This window comes from Lissotriton helveticus, chromosome 10 (assembly GCF_964261635.1).
Source record: "Lissotriton helveticus chromosome 10, aLisHel1.1, whole genome shotgun sequence".
In the NCBI taxonomy this organism is placed as follows: domain Eukaryota; kingdom Metazoa; phylum Chordata; class Amphibia; order Caudata; family Salamandridae; genus Lissotriton; species Lissotriton helveticus.
Window position 1 is genome coordinate 792,185,965 of NC_136071.1, and position 20,644 is coordinate 792,206,608.

General features: G+C 47.0%; 1 protein-coding gene across 30 annotated transcripts in view; it reads right to left on the reverse strand.

Annotated features, from left to right (window-relative positions):
* The window catches only part of SVIL (supervillin), a 761,399-nt gene that overhangs the window by 14,798 nt on the left and 725,957 nt on the right, over positions 1-20,644 (reverse strand). For all 30 annotated transcript variants that reach the window (XM_078663371.1, XM_078663368.1, XM_078663380.1 and 27 more), the window contains 2 exons: positions 14,512-14,633; positions 13,160-13,315 (listed from right to left, as the gene is read on the reverse strand). In XM_078663371.1, the coding sequence (XP_078519497.1) occupies positions 13,160-13,315; positions 14,512-14,633 (278 nt within the window). The remainder of the gene's footprint in view (positions 1-13,159; positions 13,316-14,511; positions 14,634-20,644) is intronic.

Genomic DNA, 20,644 nt, shown 5'->3' on the forward strand with positions numbered 1-20,644 from the left:
AAGTTGTGCCGAAGCCTTGCTTTTTCAGAATAGTTTGTGAGGGCAAGGGGTCGTTGCTACTCATGTCACCTTGTCCCTGCAGCCGCTCTTCGGCGTCGCGGTCTATCTCGAGGTCTGAGTGAGTCGTGTTCGGAGAAGCCTCCCTCCTCCTCTGCCGCTGATGCTCCAACGTCTTCCTGACCAGAGTCTTCAATGAAGATGTCCAGTGTGTCTTCGATGCTTTGACGCTGAATCACTCGACGTCAAGCCAAACAATAGCGAAGAGTTATCTTTGACCAGTACAATCTGCAAGCGTCAGTCTTCTTTGTGCTCGGGAGACAAACATAAGTTGCACACTTCGTGTGAGTCGGTGCAAGCGTACTTAGCATGTCACAAGGGGCAGAATTTAAACTGAGTCCGATCCATCGACTGAGAGCTGACTCGGCGCGGTTAGGCCCAAAGGCTAACCACGAAGCTTTCTGACCGAACAGTTGATTCAGTTGTCAAAACAATACGCAGAGAAATGGAAAATGCATACGAAACAATACCTTCGACGATAGAGAGGATTGCGCGCCAGGGGAACCAAAAGAATGGTTTCAAACAGGAGCGCAGCAATCTACGTCCAAACCCGATGACTGAAAAAAAACAATCTAACAATGGAGTTGCGGACTATGCGCACTATACCCGAAAGGAGGATCCACCTTACCTTGTGACTAGGAAAGACTTCTTCAAAGAAAAACAACTTGCAAACATCTGGACCCAACACTAGAGGGCAGGAGTATGCAAAGCATGTGTATCTACAGCACACATGCCTTAAACACTCAGTTACGGTGGGGGGGGGGGGGGGGGGGGGGGGGGGGGAGGTGACTGAATTGGCATCTCATTTAGGAGAGGTATATAAAGGGGAAAACAATGTCCTTTCAGGACTTGAAGAATCTATAAGCACTAGCAAACACAGTTCTTTTGTTTTCTTACCTGCAGCATGCTATGCAACCACACATTCCACCAAGCACCCCACTCCCTGAATACAGCCGAAGAGCTTCGTAGGACGCCCGTGGAAAGGAGCTATCTCAACAATTTATCGCTCTGGTCATTCATGTCCCTGGCGGTTTTGATCTACTCCGACAGAAATGGGTGGGAGGCCTTGATGAGGATGTCTGGAGGGAAGCCTGCCTCTCACCCCACAAACTGGCAATCTTTTCCCGTGTGCACATTGTACATATCAATTATCTTCATGCAACCTCTCTCTCCCTCTTTACCAGCACCGCATATCACCATTCAGCCTGCTTGTCTGCAATGTGCAATACCCGCCGTGGACTTCTTCCATATGGTCTGGGCCTGCGCAGCACTGTGTCCCTTCTGGGACAGGAGCTCTCGGCAGGCCTCGAGTATCCCCTTGAATTAGCCATACACACTGACCTGTTGGAGGAGTTAGTGGTCCCTCGGGCTGAGTAAACTTTCCTTGGGGTAGCTTGTATGGTGGCTAAAAGTGTTGGCAAGTTAATGGAAGCTGCCAGCACCCCACTCAATCTTGTGCTGGTGTACATGGGTTGATTGGTGTGTGCAACTAATGAAGCCAGTTTATGCTGCAAATGGATGACCCCAGAAACATGAAAGGGTATGCGGGAATCGATGTTCATTCAATGGTTTATCAATGTAAAATAACTGATGCTGCCTGCAGAGGCGATAACATGTTTTTGATGAGTTATTCCATGCACAGCATGAATGTACTTGCTGTAGAATCACAAACCTATCACAATAAAATTGGATATAAAAAAAAAAGAAATAGAATTAATCTAAACTCCTAACTTAACAAAAGTGGCCAGATTGACTATTCCCACTCATAATGTAAACAAAAGTGGGTTAAAATCTTGGAGGAGTGGGATTTACTATTCCCACTTCTGCATTTTTAAAATAAAACATTTAAATATAGATTTTAAAAAATGACAATATCTTTCAATATTTTCAAGCTCTCCAACTTACTACTAAAAAAAAGTTGTAAATTATGTTAAATAAAATAATTAAAATACAATATACAACTAAACAATAGAACAATTACAAATCAAAATAAAATATTTAATCTACAAAATAAATACAATATTTATATTTAGAAACAATACTTTAGATATCAAAACAAAACTTCACACTTGATAATCAAGATCTGAACATACTTAGTTGGAATGTTGCTCGCCTGCAATCTAAAATAGATCTAGCAGATTGGCTACAGCTAGTCAGGCAGCAGGACATCCTTATGTTCAAAGAAACGTGGGCCACTAAAGAAATATTGTATAGTTTTACCTGTTGGTGCAGTTTTGCAGCTTGAAGACTTTCTGGATTCACTATGCTGTGCATTATTTCGCCATCTAGTTGTTGGGTCCAGAATTGTCTTTTTTTCTGGCCCAGGTGGGCGTCGACATACCACCATTTGGTGTCCTTCGTAACGTCTATGTACTTCCTCCGGAAGCTCCCACCTTTGGTCGCCATCTTCAGATTTTTTTTTTCTCTTGTCTTGTGTTATTCTTGTTTTCCCTCCTATTTTCTAAAGTCTTGTTTGCCCTTAATCCTTTCCTCCTGTCTCATCTTTCTGGGGGAGGAGGGTGGGTCCGCTAGTGAGTCCAGAAAGTCTTCAATCTCCAAAACTACACTGACAGGTAAGAAACTATACATTTTGCAGCGTGAATCTTTGTGGATTCACTATGCGGTGCATAGACTTTGTAGCGGTTTGTCCTTATTGTGATGGCTGGGTGGAAGATGAGCACTGGTTACTGAATAGGTAATGTAAGACCTTCTGTCCCACTTGCGCTTCTTTGTTCATTTGGATATCCACACAGTAGTGCTTAGTGAAAGTGTGCAATGAAGACCATGTTGCAGCTTGGCAAATGTCTTGAATCTGTGCGTTGGCCAGAAACACAATTGTTGCTCCTTTCTTCCTTGTTGAGTGAGCATGAGCTGTTCCTTCTAACAGTTGCCCAGCTTGTTTGTGGCATAGTTGTATGGTTTGTGCAATCCATCGTGCAATGGTATTTTTGGTAACTGGTCATCCCAAAAAACTGCTTGCGAAGGAAACAGTTGTTTTGTCTTTCTGCACTCCTTTGTCCTTTCTATATAGTGCATCATTGCCCTCCTGGCGTCCAGTGTGCGCAGCGCTCTCTGTGCTTGTGGTTGGTTTTGGGAAAATATTCGGTATTTGGATCGCTTAATTGTTGTGGTCTGTTCTCATTACAATCCTATCACTGTGTATCTGCAGGTAGGGCTCTTGAAGTGTTAGCGCCTGCAACTCACTTACTCTTTGTAGTGATGTGAACGCCACTAAAGAGTCTTTAGTGTGAGCATGTGCGGCGTAGCCTTGTGCATCAGCTCGAATGGTGCCTCTACAATTGGGTCAGCACTACGTTGAGGTTCCATGCTGGTGCTGGCATTCTGTTTGGAGGTGCGATCCTCTTTGCCCCTTCTAGAAATCTTTTTACTACTTGGGAGGTAAATAACCTTTTCCCAGTTTCTCCTCTTGTGTAAGCCACAATCACCACTAAGTGTACCCTTAGGGATGAATAGCTTAGTTCACTTTGCAATAGATATGTTAAATTCTTCAGTACTGTTGACTCCCTTGCGATCTTTCTTTGCAATTTTTCTCTAATGCACCATTCTGAGAATATTTTCCACTTTGCTTCGTACCATTTCCTTGCAGTAGGCCTTCTGGTCTCCCTGAGCACTGCTATTTTGCTCGCCGGTACTTTAGGTGTGCGATTTCTAGGTCTTCAGGAGCCATGCTGCCAGGCTGAGGCTCTCTGGCTCTGGGTGTAGCACCCTCCCGTTCTGCATGGTTAACAGGTCCCTTCGTCTTGGGAATCTGTGAGCTGGTGCCTGAGCCATCTCCACTATTTGTGAGAACCATGACTGTCTGGCTCACTGAGGTGCTATCAGTATCAGTGACATGTTGCTGATCCTGCATTTGTTGGATACCCTGTGTATCAGTGGTATCGGGGGAGGAGGGGAGAGCGTATGCAGATGTCCATAGCGCATTCCCTTGTGACCGATGGTCTGGTTGTCTGGATGCGAAGTGTTGGCATTTGGCATTTTGGTGCATTGCAAATAAGTCTATTTGCGCTGTACCCCACTTCCGGAATACTTTTTGTAATTCCTGTTGGTTGATCTCCCATTCGTGGGATGCGGACATCTGCCTGCTGAGTCGGTCTGCTTCCATGTTGTCCTACCCTGGGAGATGTATTGCTAGTAGGTCTATTCTCAGTGGAATGGCCCATGTCCATATCTCCTGTGCTAGCCTTGATAGTGCTACTGACTGTGTTCCTCCTTGTTTGTTGATGTAGAACATGGTTGTGGTGTTGCCTGTTTGGATCAACACCCTGTTTCCGTACAGCTCCTTCTGAAATGCTTTTAAGGCTAGGAACACTTTAGTTCCAGGTAATTGATGTGCTTGACCGCTTCCTGTTGCGACCATAGCCCCTTCACCTTGAGTTTGTTCATGTGCGTGCCCCACCCCAGCTGGGAGGCGTCCGTTGTGATGGTCACTGTTGGAGTAGGTTGTGTGAATGGTTTCTCATGTGATCTGTTTTGTTCGTTCCACCACGCTATTTCCTGCTCCACTGCATGTGTGACAACCACTAGATCTTCCCAACTCCCATTTGCCTGTGAACATTGCGGCTGTATCCATTCCTGGAAAGGTCTCGTGTGTAGTTGAATATTTTGGACTAGGTGAATGCACAATGCCATCATTCCCATCAGCTTGCTCACCGTCCTCACTGTCAAAACTTGCCCCTTGCGGTAACGACTTGCTTCCGTCAGTATCACCAATGTTCTCTTCCTGCTGGGGAACACTTTAGCCTGTATGCTGTCGATCTCTGCCCCTAAGAATATCTTTATTTGCTCAGGTTCTGTTGACGACTTCTCCTTATGGATCGAGAAACCCAGTCATGTCCGCGTTGGTATGACCTGCTGGATGTGTAGTTTGCATTGGCTGTTCGAACTTGCCTTAACGAGCCAGTCAGCGAGATAGGGTATACGTGTATTCCTTGCCTTTGTAGGTATGCTGCGACAGCTGCTAGGCATTTTGTAAACACCCTTGGTGCAGATTTCAGGCCGAATGCCAGTACTGTGAACTGGTAGTACCATTGGTTGATCACAAACCATAGCAGGAGCTTGTGTTTGTGATTGATGGGGATGTGTAAGTATGCGTCCTTTAAATCTATAGTAGCCATGAAGTCCCCTTGTTGTATTTGTGGTATTACTCTTGTCGGGAAGTCATCTTGAATCGGCGTTTTTCATGAATTTGTTCAGGAACCTTCGATCTAGGATATGTCTTAGTGTTTCGTTCACCTTTGGCACCAGGAAGTAAGTTGAGTAAACTTTGTTCCTTTGGTTTTGCCGCACCACCTCTATTGCCTCCTTGCTGAGCAGTTCTTGCGCCTCTAGTTGCAAGAGCGAGAGTTCCTTTGCTGAGTGTGCCTTGCTGCTTGTTTTTTTGTTTGGAGGTTGCTTTTCTAAGTATATACAGTATCTGTATTGTATGATGATTAGTATCCATTTGTCCGATGTGACCTTCCCTCCATCCCTAGATGAAGTCTTTAATTTATAAGTGTTCGAGGCACTGTGTTTGTCGTTGACCGTTCAGCTTCAGTTTTCCTTTAGGTCTTTTCGCCCACCCGAGGTGTTGCTAGGGTGGGGGTCTGTTTCCTGGTGAATTCACTTGGATGAGGGCTGTTGGCCTCCCCTTCGTGTTCATCCTCTTCCGTTTCCGCACCATCGAAAGGACTGTCCCCAGGGCTTGTACTGCCAGTTCTGCTGCTGCTGTCCCTGCTGCTGCTGGCCTTAGTTGTTCCCTTGGTAGCTTTGCTGGAATGTCTGGTGCGATGTGGTAGGCACGTTGCCTCATTTACCACCTGGCCTTCTCGTGGGTGTGCCCCTTCTCATCCCTCTGAACTGCAACGCTCCCATGGACCTTGCTTTCTAATTGCCCTTCTTGAGCTGCGTCAACTTGTCGTCAACTAGTGTGCCAAACAATTGCTCTCCGTTAAAAGGTGTATTCAGGATGTTGCTCTGCACCTCTGGCTTAAATCCCGAAATTCTGAGCCATGCATGTCTTCTCTCGGTCACTCCAATCATCATTAGTCTGCTCGATGTTTCTGCAGCATCCATTGCCGATTTTAGTCAAGTGTTCGCCATGCTTTTGCCTTCTACCGGGCGAGCTGCACTTTGTTGGTACTGGTCTGGTAAATGCTTTAGGAGCTGCCCCACTTCATCCCAGTTTTTGTATGCGTGCCTGTTGATCAGGGCGTTAAAGTTTGCGATGCGCCAATGGATAACCACATTTCTCTCCACATTTCTCCCAGTGAGATCCATCCTCTTACTCTCCTTGTCTGGCGGTGGTCCAGCATTAGTAGGCTTATTGGCCCTTTTCCTAGCCGTTGCGGCAATTATGGAGTCGGCTGGTACCGACCCTTGGAAGTACGCAGGGTCCTTTGAAGAATGTTTATACTTCTTCTCCGTTCTAGGAGTCACAGTCTTGCATGCTGCTGGTTCCTTAAAGGCCTCTTCCTTGATCCAGCACACTAGGGAGCATGGGCAGGAATTGGCTCCTAGTTTGTTGAGGCAGTAGAGTCTCCAGGAGAAAACATGCCTTGGGCTTCTTCTCTTCCATTTTCACTCCATACGTCTGTGTAGCCTTTTGGACGACCATGTTGTAGATCCCTATGTCGTCTGGCGGCGAGGGCCTCAAAGGGTAAGTGTATACCCCTTCTCCGGCGATTCGGTGTCAAGATCTTGCCGTTCTAGGTCGTGTGCCTCAGAGGACGTCGGGTCCCGGTAGGATTGCAGATCTTAGTCACCTTCTCCCTCAAAATAATAGTCTTCGTCCTCCTGTTACTCGACTGGTTTGAGCGTTTTAAGCAGTTAGGCGTTCTCGTCGTCTTTTGACTCTGAGACAGTGGGTTTCGGTGGGATGGTGTATTGGCTCATCTTCTTGTCGAAGTCCTTTTTCTGCTGCAGGATGCTCATCATTTCAGCCTCGAGCCGCCTCCTCTTCCTCTCCATCTCGGAGGCATGTTCGGCGTCAAGGGTTGGAGCGCCTCTCTTCGGGCCATTGACTACTGTCGGCCCTACCGTTCTCGGCGCCGAGGTGTCCTTTTCGAGGGCAACCTTCAGCGATCTTGGTTTTTCGAGGGCTTTTGCAGATTGGGAGTCCTTTTCTAAGGATCCGCTCGGCTGACTGTCCTTGGTTGCTGTTGCCTTAGTCGAGTGTTTCGGTGGCAATGCTCCCTTCGAGGACTTAGCCTCACTTCTACGAGTGTCACTCGGGGCTTTAGCTTCACCCTTTCGATGCGTCACTCGAGTGTTTAGGGGTCGACGACTCCCTTACCTCCATCTTTTTATGGACCTAGACGGCCGTGCAGTCCTCTGGTCCTTCGGCGAGGTTATCTCCTCTTCACTGGAGAAGCCCAAGTCTCGGAGCGATGGAGGTGGCCCATGCATGTAGTGGTTCAGCCTTCTCTGCCTCTCTTACTCTGAGGGTCTTGGGTGTAAACGCAGAGCATGTGGTGTTGCAGTCTTAGCTGCGTTGGTTGAGCGGCAGGCAGAGGTTTCAGACTGAATGCTGGTCCTCCTTGGCGTATTTGTGGTGGCAATTGGTGCAAAACTTGAACGGTATTTTGTCCATTCCCGACCTCAGGGAGCCCCCTGCGAGCGCATTCTCTGTAGAACGTCGAGATCTTGGTCGTAGCTGAAAAACTTGATTTTCGACAATTTTATATGATTTTTCTTGATTCCTCTTCCAAAACTCTGCAACTCTTCGGCAACAATCCAGACCCAACGGCGGATAAAAGCATCTGACGATGGCGACCAAAGGTAGGAGCTTCCGGAGGAAGTACATCAACATCATGAAGGACACCAAATGGTGGTAATTCGATACCCACCTGAGCCACGCAAAAAAAAATGAAAAAGACTACAATTCCAGACCCAACCAATAGATGGCGGAACAATGCACAGCATAGTGAATCCAAAAAGTCTTTAAGCTGCAAAACTGGAAGGGTTTCAATGTTTCAATGTTGTAACCCCATCTCCCAAATCTGGTCGTCTGTCTGGTGGCCTTTCAATTTGGGTGAACATTGCAGCAGGGGGTAGTGTTAAGGTTGTACACACCCAAAGTGATTAATTCCAAGCTTTACAATACAAAAGGGAGGTATCTTTTTATTTGTTTAATTTTTATAGCAACGATTTTTATAGTTCTCCTAACGCAAACTTCATCAACCCGTTTGGCTTTGTCACCACCCTAAAGGACTTAAATGGTTCTGATAAAATCACCACCCAAACAGATGCCAGGTGGTTTAACCCTAAGCTGCCTAACTAGGATATCACCGCCCCAAGGCCCAGCAGCAGAGGTCAAACTTGTCCTAGGGGAGTGGAGTTTATGGAGCATTTGCGAACACATGGTTTGAGTAATGTCATGGATATAGCTGGCATTACCAATAATTATCTATTCAAACCAAAATTTAGAGTTCGGAACAGTGCTACTACTATTGATTTATTTTGATCTCCCCTAGCCTGGAGGACTTTCTATCGAACGCGGAGGTTATTCCTACACACCACAGTGACCATAACCCGATCAAAGCAGTGTTGAGAGAAATTAAGATTGGTGTGGCAAGGGGTTTATAGCACTGATTTATTCCTTAGGGTAGTCAGGGAAAATCTGAGTCTTAACTCCTGCCTGACAGTGCAGTAACCTAATCTAGAGGTAATTAGTGCATTTATCAAACTTTACCAAGTCACAAAATCTGCTTTATTAAAACCCGTTGTTGCTACACCTCACGAGCCTAGATGATTTAATAGTGAGTGTTCAGCGATAAATAGTCCGTTATGCAAGGCTCTATCCACTAAACAGAGATGTCACCTTACAGATCAGTTGTTAAGAAAGAAGTAGTAGGTAGCCATCTCGCAGAGGAAGGAAGAACTACTAAATGAACAATGAGATGCCCTTGCTAGTGCCACTTGTTCAAAGAATGGAAAAATCTTCAGGGCTGCTATTAAGGATCTGAGAGGAATGGGACAAACTAACGCTGATCAGCTGTAATATAACCAGCAAGGCTTGGGAAACTCACTTTCATATGACATATGCAGCCCCCACACGTTAAAGATGTTAGATTTCCCACCCCAAATAGGGATATCAATATCCCTTTTCGAAGCGGAGGAAGCTATACACCAGAGCCTAGGTAAGAAAGCTCCAGGCCCAATGGGCTACCTATTGACCTCCTCAAGCATAAACCAGATTTTTGGGCACCACTTTTGCTAAATGTTTTTAATAATTTAATCAATGACCTGTTACTAAGTACCTGGTCATCCTGTATTATCTATACTACTATTATAAAGAGAGAACAGAAACCTTTTGGCAAGGTAAACTCGGGAACCACAGCGCCAATCCACACACCCAATACATTGTTGTAATCCTCAGGGTGTGTAGATGGACATAGGCTGCATAAAATTAAAAAAAACAAATTCAAAAATTAAACTTTAAAAACAAAGTAGTCCCCTAAAAGTAGCGCCGGCCGCGACGTAGTGCTGGCCGCGACCTAGCGATGTCCGCAACGTGCGTGATGACGACAGGCGGGGAGGAGCGGTGACGAGCAGCGAGGAGTGGCGGTGAAGTCCGGAGCGCGGGGAAGAGCGGCGGCTCAGGTAAGGCAAAGGCAGAGGCGGGAAGCGGGAGGGAGGCGGTCTGGGCAATGTCGGGGCGGGCGGGGGCCGGTGCGGGAGTGCACCCAAGCCTGAAATGTTGCCCCCAGCCCCCTTCTGCCCCGGGCAATGCTGCCGCAATCCGGAAATGCTGCCCCCAGCCCCCTTCTGCCCCAGGCAATGCTGGGGCGGGCTGCTAGTTGTTAATATTTTTAAAGAGGGTGACAGCTCCCAACCTGGTTGTTACACACCCATTTCCCGGATTGACACCACTCTGAAAATTCTAGGGAGAGTTCTATATAATAAGATCAAAATCTGGACTGAAGAGAAGTATTCTACCACCCTGTCAACTTGATTTTAGGCGTAAGGTGGGAACTATTGAACAAAATCTAAACCGTAACCCAGTAATCGGGAAATAAACTATTGTGCAGCAGTCACCAATATATTTGTCCTTCATGGACTCGACCTCAGCCTTTGATTATGTTAACCGGTCACGACTAAGGACAATTTTATTGTAATATAGGCTGGAGGAGGTTTTAGTACACTTTTTAGCATATTTGCATAGGGATTTGAATGCTCGGTAAGGATCAACACAGGTGGGGAGGTCTCTAATGACAACAGAATTTGTAGAGGGGTCAGGCAGGGATGCATTTTGGCCTGTTACTTTTTAACTTCTATTTTAAAAACTTATACATCCCTGACAGCGCTCACTAATGATGTCCCTTGAGTCAATGGTCATATACTCCCAGCCCTATTAAACGCTGATGCTGTGGTATTAATGGGTCACACACCTAATGCCCTGAGCCTTTTAGTGTAGGATTGTGTTGATTTTATGGCTGCTTTAGACATATGCACCTATTTGAAAAAAATCTTTTATAATGGCTTGTGGGCCGAGGAAGTGCTCCTTAAGCACCATTTCCGTGGGTAACCAAAGTTTATTATGCACTTGCACTTTTCCCTATTTAGGGCTGGTTTTTGCTGCTAACAGCCTGATCATATGGTATACTGTAGGATTAAGTTCTCCAAATCCATTAATTTGGTTGTTAGTCTCCCCCCAACCTAGGAGGTCAGGGCTATCTCATCTATTTAAAAAAAACAAATGCAGTGTATACTTACGGCAACCTATGGCGCTGAGGTATAGGGCTTCTCAAAGAGTTGTAACATCCAGTAGGAGGAGAATAGGTTTTGTCGGAAACTCCTCGAAGACCCTCTCTCTACATCTCAATATGTTTGTCATAGTGCATTAAATCTATACTTTATTGAAGACTATATAAAAGACCGCCCGGCTTTATTCTGGCTAGCCATTTGGAAAACCCAGAGGCGTCTCTGACAAGAGATATTATTAAGAAATTGCCTCAATGGTGAAAATGGAATGGATATTCCATGGCTGGCTGAGGTTAAATAGTATTTAAGTAGGGTTGACTAAGACCACATCTTTGAGAGCCCACATGAGTCAGATACCGTAAATAAAAAAAGATCTTAGGTCGGCACTTTATAAGCATTATAGTAAGGATAGGCTTGATAGGGAGTCCAGGAAACCTACTGAAGCCACTTGTGTCTTTGCAGAACATCAATGATCAGTTATCTTACTAAATCTATGGGCCATTGGTAGCGGGGATTCCTCTTGGCTTATAGGGTAATCTTGATTCTATGTCTTCTCCATGTGATGGCCAGACAAGGCAAACCACATTACCTTTTTTATTCTTTTGCAAGTTCTATATACAGTACACTAAATGTTTAACACCTTTCTTTAAAAAAAATAATTCATGTGTTCATCTTGAAGCCGCTTATAGGATTATCCATAATTTGGAAGACGTGAATTGGTATTTTGCGTGGGCGCTTTCCTGAAAACTGTTGTTCGTGCCTGGCACACGATGTGCTCGGAATGAATGATATTGATTGTACTGTTTTAATACATGGTTTTACGATTAATATGAACTTATGTATTTTTTATGTGCTGCAGTGTGAGCTGTTCTTTTATGGATATGTTTTTATCTGAATAAAGTAATTGAATTGAAAACTTCCCACCATAATCTACTACAAACCCAAAACCTCCCACTAAATGAAAAATTTCTAATTACATTTTAAAATTACATTTCACTAAAAAAACTTACAAATATAAAATAAAACAAATTTAGCACAAATATTACAATACTAATAAAATCTAATAACTAAAATGTATCAAACTCATTAAAAAAATTATACAACACAGCTATATTAAAACATATATATAACTTTAGTTTTAAGCAAGTGATATTAATTACTTAAAAAAGTATGTTTACCTTTCATATAGGGTTCCACAATATTCTCAACATCACAATATTTTTGACACGATATTGGCGTCTCATGACTTCACTATTTCTTTCTCTGAATACCACTTGAGGAAGGAGAAAGGTGGAAATGCATAGGAAAAGATCTATCAATGTATCCGCCACTGCACATGGACAAAAGATGCAAATATCTGGGAGGTGCAGTTCGGTCATTTTACGTTATCGGGGTGGCAAATACGTCTACTTAAGGGGGATCACAGTGCAGAGGTACCCTTTCATAACTTGCAGGTGGAACTTGCACTAGACTATGTTTATCATAGTAAATCGCCCATTGCCATATCCCCTTTGTTAAAGCAGAGAGCTGGGGAGACTGAACCCTTCTCAGTTTCCATAGGAAGAACATAGCGGTAGTCGTGCCAGTCTTGATGAAAACTACTTTTCAACAGGTGAGCTTGAAGAAGCCTTTGAGGGTTGCTTGTTTGGCAAGCAATTCTAGATAACTGATATGGCTGCCCATGTATTGAGGGGGCCACACTCTGAACAGTCTTGCCATTGAGGTGTGCCAACTCCTCCCCCGTCCACAAGACAACCTTCCCAGCATTCCAATGAGTATAGTATGTAAACTTGTCATTCAAAGAGAGAATGGTGACTCAAGCGACTTCACCCAATTGTTTTCTGTTTCAGCTCTGAAAGGGCAACTCTGCTCATCTGGGGTGAACTACAGGTCTTCAGACTGAGGCCAATTATGCTCCGCTTGGAAAGGGTGTAATATTTATTGGGCGGATACATTGACACCATAGAGATTGGAATTTTGCATGGCACCCAATGACAATTAATGCCCTGGAAATAGGGCTTTGAACGTGGATTTAGGGGCTTGCAGCAGCAGCAAAATAGACACCCCATAATTTAACATGTACCCCACTTGAAAATGTAATCCGGTTTTACCTGCCGAAATTTATACGGAGTGTGCAACGCTCTTCAGGCAACCTTTAGTTGCTATAGGTGCGTTAACAGGAGGTACTGAACATATTGCAACATGACAGACTATATTTGGAACCTGAATATTTAATATCGTTGAGAGATGGAAGTATCTGGTTCTTAGCTTTTTCTTAAGAAAGAGTAAGTTGTATTAGTTTCATCATTTTTCTGTGCAGTTGGTTCATTAAATCCAGTTAACAGCTCCAAGAAATGTCAGAAACAAAAGAAACTTACTTTCAAATAATTGAAATAGTTACCTCAAAGTCTTGATCAGAAAGATAGATTTCGAGTCTCAGTGGGTCAACTCCCTCCGGCAGTGGTCTAGCTAGTAGTTCCGATAGTGGATACACAGTTTTACAGAGCTTTGCCAAAACATCTTCCACAAGAATGATTTGATTACAGATTTCTGCATCCTGTAAAATAAACCAGGATGATTAAGGATCAAAATGTAACCATTCACTCAAGTTCCATCAGATACATTCCTTATGTAGACACTTGATTAACAATACCAAGAACTCTCAAACTTTCATTTCTAAAACATGTGGAATAGGCCATACCACAGTTTTCCCACTGTACTTGTTTCAAACTACCTCCCAGGCCAAAATCAAAATATTTGTTTTGACCTCCATTCATTGCGCGACACAATAGCACATTCTTCTGCCAGGGCAGGTTGGACGATTCAAATGAGTGGTCATCTGCAAGTTTTTTATGGTCTAGTAGTTTACTAAAGACTTTTAGATTACAGCAGTAGGCCATGAATCCAGCAACTTTGTGTTGAAGGCTGAATCAAAAGTAAAACCTTGCAGCAGACCAAAATGAGAACCCCTTTACAACATAAATACATAACAAATGAGGCCTGCTTTGCACCTTAAGAGTCACAGCTTAGGTAACTGGTGTCTAGTGGTCAAAGCCTAGCTGCACTGGTAACCTCTGCATTAGTTAGCACCTATTCCTTAAAGACTTTAACCTTTAGTAGTGCCCTAATATACCGCTTAAGTGCTCATAGGAACAAGATAGCCAAATACACAAATATAGTGTTTAAAAGCCAAATGATTATTTGTTAGGGACCAAGATTGTTACCAATGTGATAAATATATTCTATGTTTATTCAGTTCAATAACCCTTTCATAAACTGATTTGGCTCAAGCTCTTTGCATATCTAGTCAGAGAGTACTAGTACAGACTAATGTTTTAAGCACTAGTGCACACAGTATACAAGAGATCCCAGAAACTAACAATACTGTTATAGTAAAGGTAAATGGTGACAGTACAGGAGTTAAATTGCACAAGTATTAGAAGAAATTGCATTAAAGTAAACTACCTCCATGATCACCATTATAATCCTACCGGATAGGGGTAAAAGAAGATTTATTTTGATCATACAAAGAGAATTAGTGACAGAGTACACAGAGAAGTTAGATTGATGTGTACTTTGTCACACATATATACATACAATTATGTACACATATATTCTCCATTTGAACTGTTGAATAATTTGTTGGTAAAATACACATGCATGAGTGCCACATCCTCAAAATAAAAAATAAACTGCTGGGGCAAAGTAAAAAAAAAAAAAACCTGACAGACACCAAATGCAATATTAACCTACATTTTCCATAATTTCAGCGATGTCTTCTCGGTGCTCCCAGCTAGGGAACATGTTTGTAAACGTCAGTGGTTCCAGACCAGCATGTATAAGATAGGATTTTGGAGGCTTCTTCTTATTTTTACCTAGAAAACAGCAAATTGAAATAATTAGAACCTACACTGTCACCATTCAAGGTTATTAGCTACCTTCTTTGCCGGAATAAAGGTCCATTCACTTACACACAAGAGGCAATGACATTATCACCAAATAAACTTGGTCATCATGCTGCTACATTAATCTATGTTAACGAAATGCCTACTTGTACGAGTATATTTACAGGTATGTTTTCTTAATTCAGACAGTGTGCATCATTCCGCCATTTAGTGGTTGGTCTACCCCCTTGCATTAATAACAAGCCCGGATTATCTGTCCGCATCCTCACTAATCCGCATCACTCTTCGGTGGACCAGACAAACAGAGGTACCCAATATGGTGGAGATGGCACAAGAGTCTTCGGCACTTGCCCATACCTGATTAACACCAGCAGTATCAGTGGGATTTGTGGAAAATTAAGCAAATTTCCATGACCAGTCTATCAACTGGGCAATCCCCAGCCACTGTTGGTATGGGTACATGCATGGAAAGTATTGCAACTGTGTGTTCCTCTTTGTTGCAAATAGTTCTATCTGTAGTTTGCCACATTTCTGACAACTTCTCCCCACTATTTGTTGGCGTATCTCCCACGTGCATGTGGTGCTTGCTTGCTGGCTTAACCTGCATCAGCATTCTGAATTACTGGCCATTGTCATCCTTTTATGTATGGCCCACTTAAATATGTCCTGAGCTAGCTGGACAGTGCATGTGACCTTATTCCCCATTTTGAAGAGGCAAAACATTGTGGTTATGTTGTCTGTATGTACCTGAACAGTTATTTCCTATGTGCACAGAAGGCCGTTGTGTCCAAGAAGACTGTCTTCAGCTCCAGCATGTTCACATATTTCACAGCCTTTTCTGAGCTCCACAAACCCCTGATGTTTATTTTCCTAGTTTTGCCCCCCACCCTATGTCTAATGCATCTATTGTGATGGTTATTGAGAGAGCTGGCCATTTGAACGTATTGCCCATGGTGATGTTCCTCATGTTACACCTCTAGATCCCTTTGTAGTTTCTCTGTGACAACTAGAACCTCCCATCTCCTGGTCCCTTGAAGACCATTGACATTAAAGCCATTCCTCGAGTGGTATCATGGGCAACCTTCCTTAGGGCATTAGGGGTACGCAACATACCATTATCTCACCACTGTCCACAGTGTCAGACTGCTTCTTTTGGAAAAGCAGAGTTTGCTCTATCACTGCCAGGATTCTATTGGTAATTGGGAAGCCCTTTGCCTCCTTGGGGTTTAATTTTGCTCCCAAGACCTTTGTTTCTCCGGCACTGGGGTTGATTTCTCCATGTTTAGGAAATAAATATATGGAGTTTCCCCGTTACTTTTTATGCTATCCTGATCTGACTTTTACCAGAGGGTCTGGGTTGTGGACGAGTGTCCACATATCGGCACTGGTTCCAGGTCCTGGACCGGAGTGTTCTCCCCGATAGACCTCCACGGAGCAGCGTCCTGCAGGTACAATTGCCTGTCCCCAAAATGTCCGCCCGATGTCAACTCACGCCTCCCCCCTCCATCGATTGCTAAGGCCCACTGAGCACCAGGGCACCCTGACGTACGAGTTACTTATCTTCGGTAACTATGTATCTGGTAAAGACAATTCTAGCTGCAGATTCCTTCACGTAGAATTATCCCCAGGCGTGAGACTGGATCCGTAAACTTGCCACAGCATCCCTGCTCGCCCGGGGCGGCATCACGCGACTCCGCCCAGGCGTCGTCCGCGTACGTGACGTCAGCGAGGTCACATAAGCCCCGGCGCGCCTACGTCAGTTTTCTTCTGAGAACTTTTCCGCACCACAACGCGGAGCCACCAGACAAAAAATTGTGGGAGCATGGGAACAATGTGTGTAAGAGTATGTAAAAAAAGAAAAAGAGGAAGACCCCATAAGGAGCAGTGCAAGACTGCAGTGTCAAAGGACAGAGACAGAAGGAAGAACAGAGCAGAGCCCTGAGCAGCCACCCTGCCAGTACATAGACAGCCCCCCTCTCCCCCGGAGGCAAGGAACCTGCGTGAAAGTCATGACACATGTAGCAGGCCTACAACCCTCACCCCGTAACAAGGAAGGGGAGCCAGTCCAACATGCAGGAACCACCAACCTCCAAGCCACCCCAGTATAGAGGGCAACCACCCCCAAGGAAACAAGGGGAAGGCACGACCAGAGAACTCCAACTCCAAAGTCAGCAGAGGGACCAGGACCCCTAGTAGCAGGAGGAAGGGAGGGTAGAGACCACCCCAACCTGGAGCAGCCAGAGTAGCGGGGCATCGGAGCACCGCAACCCCATCTCCCAAAGGACCAAGAGGAGAAATGAACAGCAACAAGACGTAGCCACCTTCAAGAGCAAAAGAAGGTACTCCCAGGAGACAGAGCCACCCACCGGGAGTGGAGCACCGAAGACCAGCCATGGGGTCCTCGCAGAATAGGGAGGAACGGTGGGCCGTATATGAATCTGCGGCTAGAATCGTCTCTACCAGATACATTGTTACCGAAGGTAAGTAACTCGTATATCTGATAGAGACTACTAGCCAAAGATTCCAGCACGTAGAATAGATACCCTAGCAATACCCACATAGGAGGGTCTGTGAAAGGACCCCACCAGTCTGGACAGGACAGAGGGCCCCACAGGGGACCAGACCTGCGGACCAGGGAAGTAACCTCATCCCTGCCAGGCAAGAGGACCCCCACAAGTCGAACACCAGCAACCCCAAGAGGGATGAAGGAGGAAGAAGGAAGACTGAGGAGGCCCGTACACTCACAACAGAGGAACCCAGGGCAAGGCCGGAGAGGCCGAAGCCCCGCACTCTACCCCCAAGGCACCAAGCTTCCATCCAAAGCCAGGCCAGGCAGAGGAACAAGAAGAAGCTGGGAAGGCCCAAGGAAACAAGGGAAAGAGGGCGAGCCTAACCAGTGGGAAGGCACAGGCCAGCCAGAACGGCACCTAAGCCGTAAGCCGCCTGAAGCCAGAAGAGCACAGAAGCACCCCAGCTCCCAGAACAAGAGCAGAAAGGATAGGAAATGCCCGGACCCCCTACCACAGGGGCCGCGCACACAACCTCATGAAGCAATAGCAACATACATAAGCGCCAAGGAGAACAGGCACCCAAAGGCGACCAGCACTCCCCAGCAGAGCTTAGCTATATAACAGCTACCACTACCCCACATAGCGTACGGTAAGTCCCAAGACATGGGAACCCCCTTTGGAAAAACTTCCCCAGCAGAGGAAAAAACAGTCACGAGGAAAAAGGTCCCCGCAGAAGGCTTGACAAGCAGTCCAAGAAAAACAGAAGGCCTAATCTTAGGGCCAAGTCTGTGCAACAACTCCAGCAAAAACACACACAGTCAACAAGGGGCCGTTCATCAGTCAACAATGCTAAAGTCCCAGCAAGGAGGACTCAATGGCAGGAAAACACAATCCACAGCAAGGGCAACCGGCCCACGAAGGCCCAGAACCAGCTCAACTCAGCAGTCACTGAGGAGGGGAAGGAGAAGGAGGATAAGGGGGAGGAGGAGGACTGAGCCCTGCCAGGAACCTCTGGATGGCAGAGTCCGCCGGGGCATGGAACAACAGGCTGCCATCAAACGGAAGATCAATTAGCCGCTCCCGAATCTTTTCAGAAAACACGTCGTCCCGAAGCCAAGCATGGGGACGGAGGGCGACTGAGGAAGCCATGGCCCGGCCCAGCACCTCCGTGATGTCCAGAGCAGAGCGGAGAATAAACGCCGCCAACTCTCGGCCATCCAAAGCAGGATGCCGTAAACCCACCTGAACAGTCTCTTGGGAAGCCGCGGATCCCAAAGACGCAGCCGAGTCCCACAAACAATAGAATGCCCTAGCCAATACACACAAGGTGTTGAGGGCCCGCAGGGCAGCGCCGGTCGAGACGAACATGTTGCACCCCCCAAGGGTCCAGCCAGCGAGCCTCCCTGGACGGCGGAGTCAACAGAGGCGGCAAGGAGGGAAAAGCCATCTGCAAAAGTGGACTAGTGGCAGAGGGCAAGGCACGCCGGGTTACGCGGCGCCGGAGGATGCCGGTGTAGAAGGTGTTGAGGCACCGGATCGCCTGAGGCAAGATCTCCCTCCCACCAGAGCCCTGGTGGAGAACCTCCAAGAGATGGTCCACCGGAAAATGAGCAATCGGGTCACCCATGTGCAAAATGCCCACAGCCCTGGACACCACGTGAGCGAAGGCCGCACCCGCCTCTGTAGTTCCCTGCAGTGGAGCAAGCAGCTCCTCCGTAGGAGACGGCTGCAAACTAAGATGGCCGTCCCCAAAGCCAAGCAGGACAGGCAAAGGCCAGACCTGGAAGTCAGCAGGAACCGAAGAATGGGGGACCTGTCGCTCCTCCGACGAACACCTCAGCCTCAGAAATGGCTGGGAGCTACCCTTCGATGACGCTGGTGAAAAAGAAACCACACAGCGGGCAGTCTCCGGGGAGGACGACACCAATATGCAGCCAGCCTTCGGAGAATAGGGAGCATCCGAAGACGAATCCACGGCACGACCTCTGTGTGGAGCCATAGATCCGCCACCTGAGGCAGGACATCAACATCATCCGGCGCCAAAGGAGACGCCGGATAGGGCTCCTCCAAGTCACAACGCGCCAAGGACCGGAGTGGAGCCAGATCCGAACTGGCCAAGGGGCAGGGCCGGAAGGACGCCGACTCGACCTCTGCCGAGGCAGCCGCCTGCGTGGAGTAACGAGAAGGACCAGGGGTGTGACACGAAGCCCTCCGCCATCCTCGGCCCAGAATGTGCCAGAGGTGGCCCAGTGACCCATAGGGCGGCGCCAGGGACGATTAAACCGCCGACTCGCCCTCTGACGAGGCAGCCGCCCGCGGGGAGGGAGAGGGGCCCAGAGCGGGACAGGGCGAGGTCACCGACCCCTGTGGTGCCGCTCGGAGCAGCAAGCGCTGGCACCGTGGCGGGGTCAGCTCAGCCGTGGACGAGGCTCTCGCCTGCCCAGAGGGCTGAGCAGGGCTCGGGGATGCGACCCGAGCCCCGGCGACCTTCCGCAACACCACAGGGACTCCCGCAGGAGTGAGAGGCAGAGGTACCGTGGTCTGAAGGAGGGACCCCCAAGGGGCCGCACCCCAACAGCACCACATCCTCCAAGCCTGGATCTGAGCCAGCCGGAGCCGCCGGCACGGATGTCTCCGTGCAAGGCAAGGGATCCGCTGATGCCCCAGGAGGGGAAGGAGGAGGAGACGCCAGTGAGGCCTGCAAAGCCACTGCGTATGTCTCCATCTGGACTCTCGACGCCCCATCACCGGGAAACGGTGGATAGGACGACAGGCGGGGCCGCATCACCCGCAGAGAGCCGACGACACGGCAGGCCGGAAACCAGCCCCAGCACCAGGCTTCATTTGAAGATAGTCACCCTCTGCGTTTTAACGAACACACCCGGACAAAGAAACTGCGCAAATGTAACGTGGAGATCTGACGACAGGGAACCTACCCCGTGAATGAGTCAACAGTTCGCCCTGGTTGGCCACAACTGATAAGGTAATTCAAAAACGTACCCATAGCCCAAGCATCTTTAACTAATCATTAATATACCTCCTTTACTCGGCCCCTATGCGATCAAACATTGCCCTGCCAGGGACTACGCACGGCTGACGCTTCTTCACCTTCAACTTGAAAACAAAGTCACACAACGCGCATACATACAGCAACACCCGCTAACGAGGCACAGACCAGGCGATAACTGACTCTGATTCCCGATCACAAAATGGCAGCTCTGTGAAAGCAATTCCCCTTGATCAGCATTTTCAGGTAGCTAAGGGGACGCCAGCTGTTAACCCAAACCGCCATGACCCAGCCCAAGGAGACAATTTTAACTCCTCTCTAGCCGAATCGTCCAAACACACCAAACATCTAAGACACCCTTTTAGACTCACGGTCCCCCCCTCTTAGAAATCCAGCAATGGCACCAGGCATGCCAATTCCCTCCAACCACTTCACATCGACCTTCCTGAAACGGCACCAGGCAA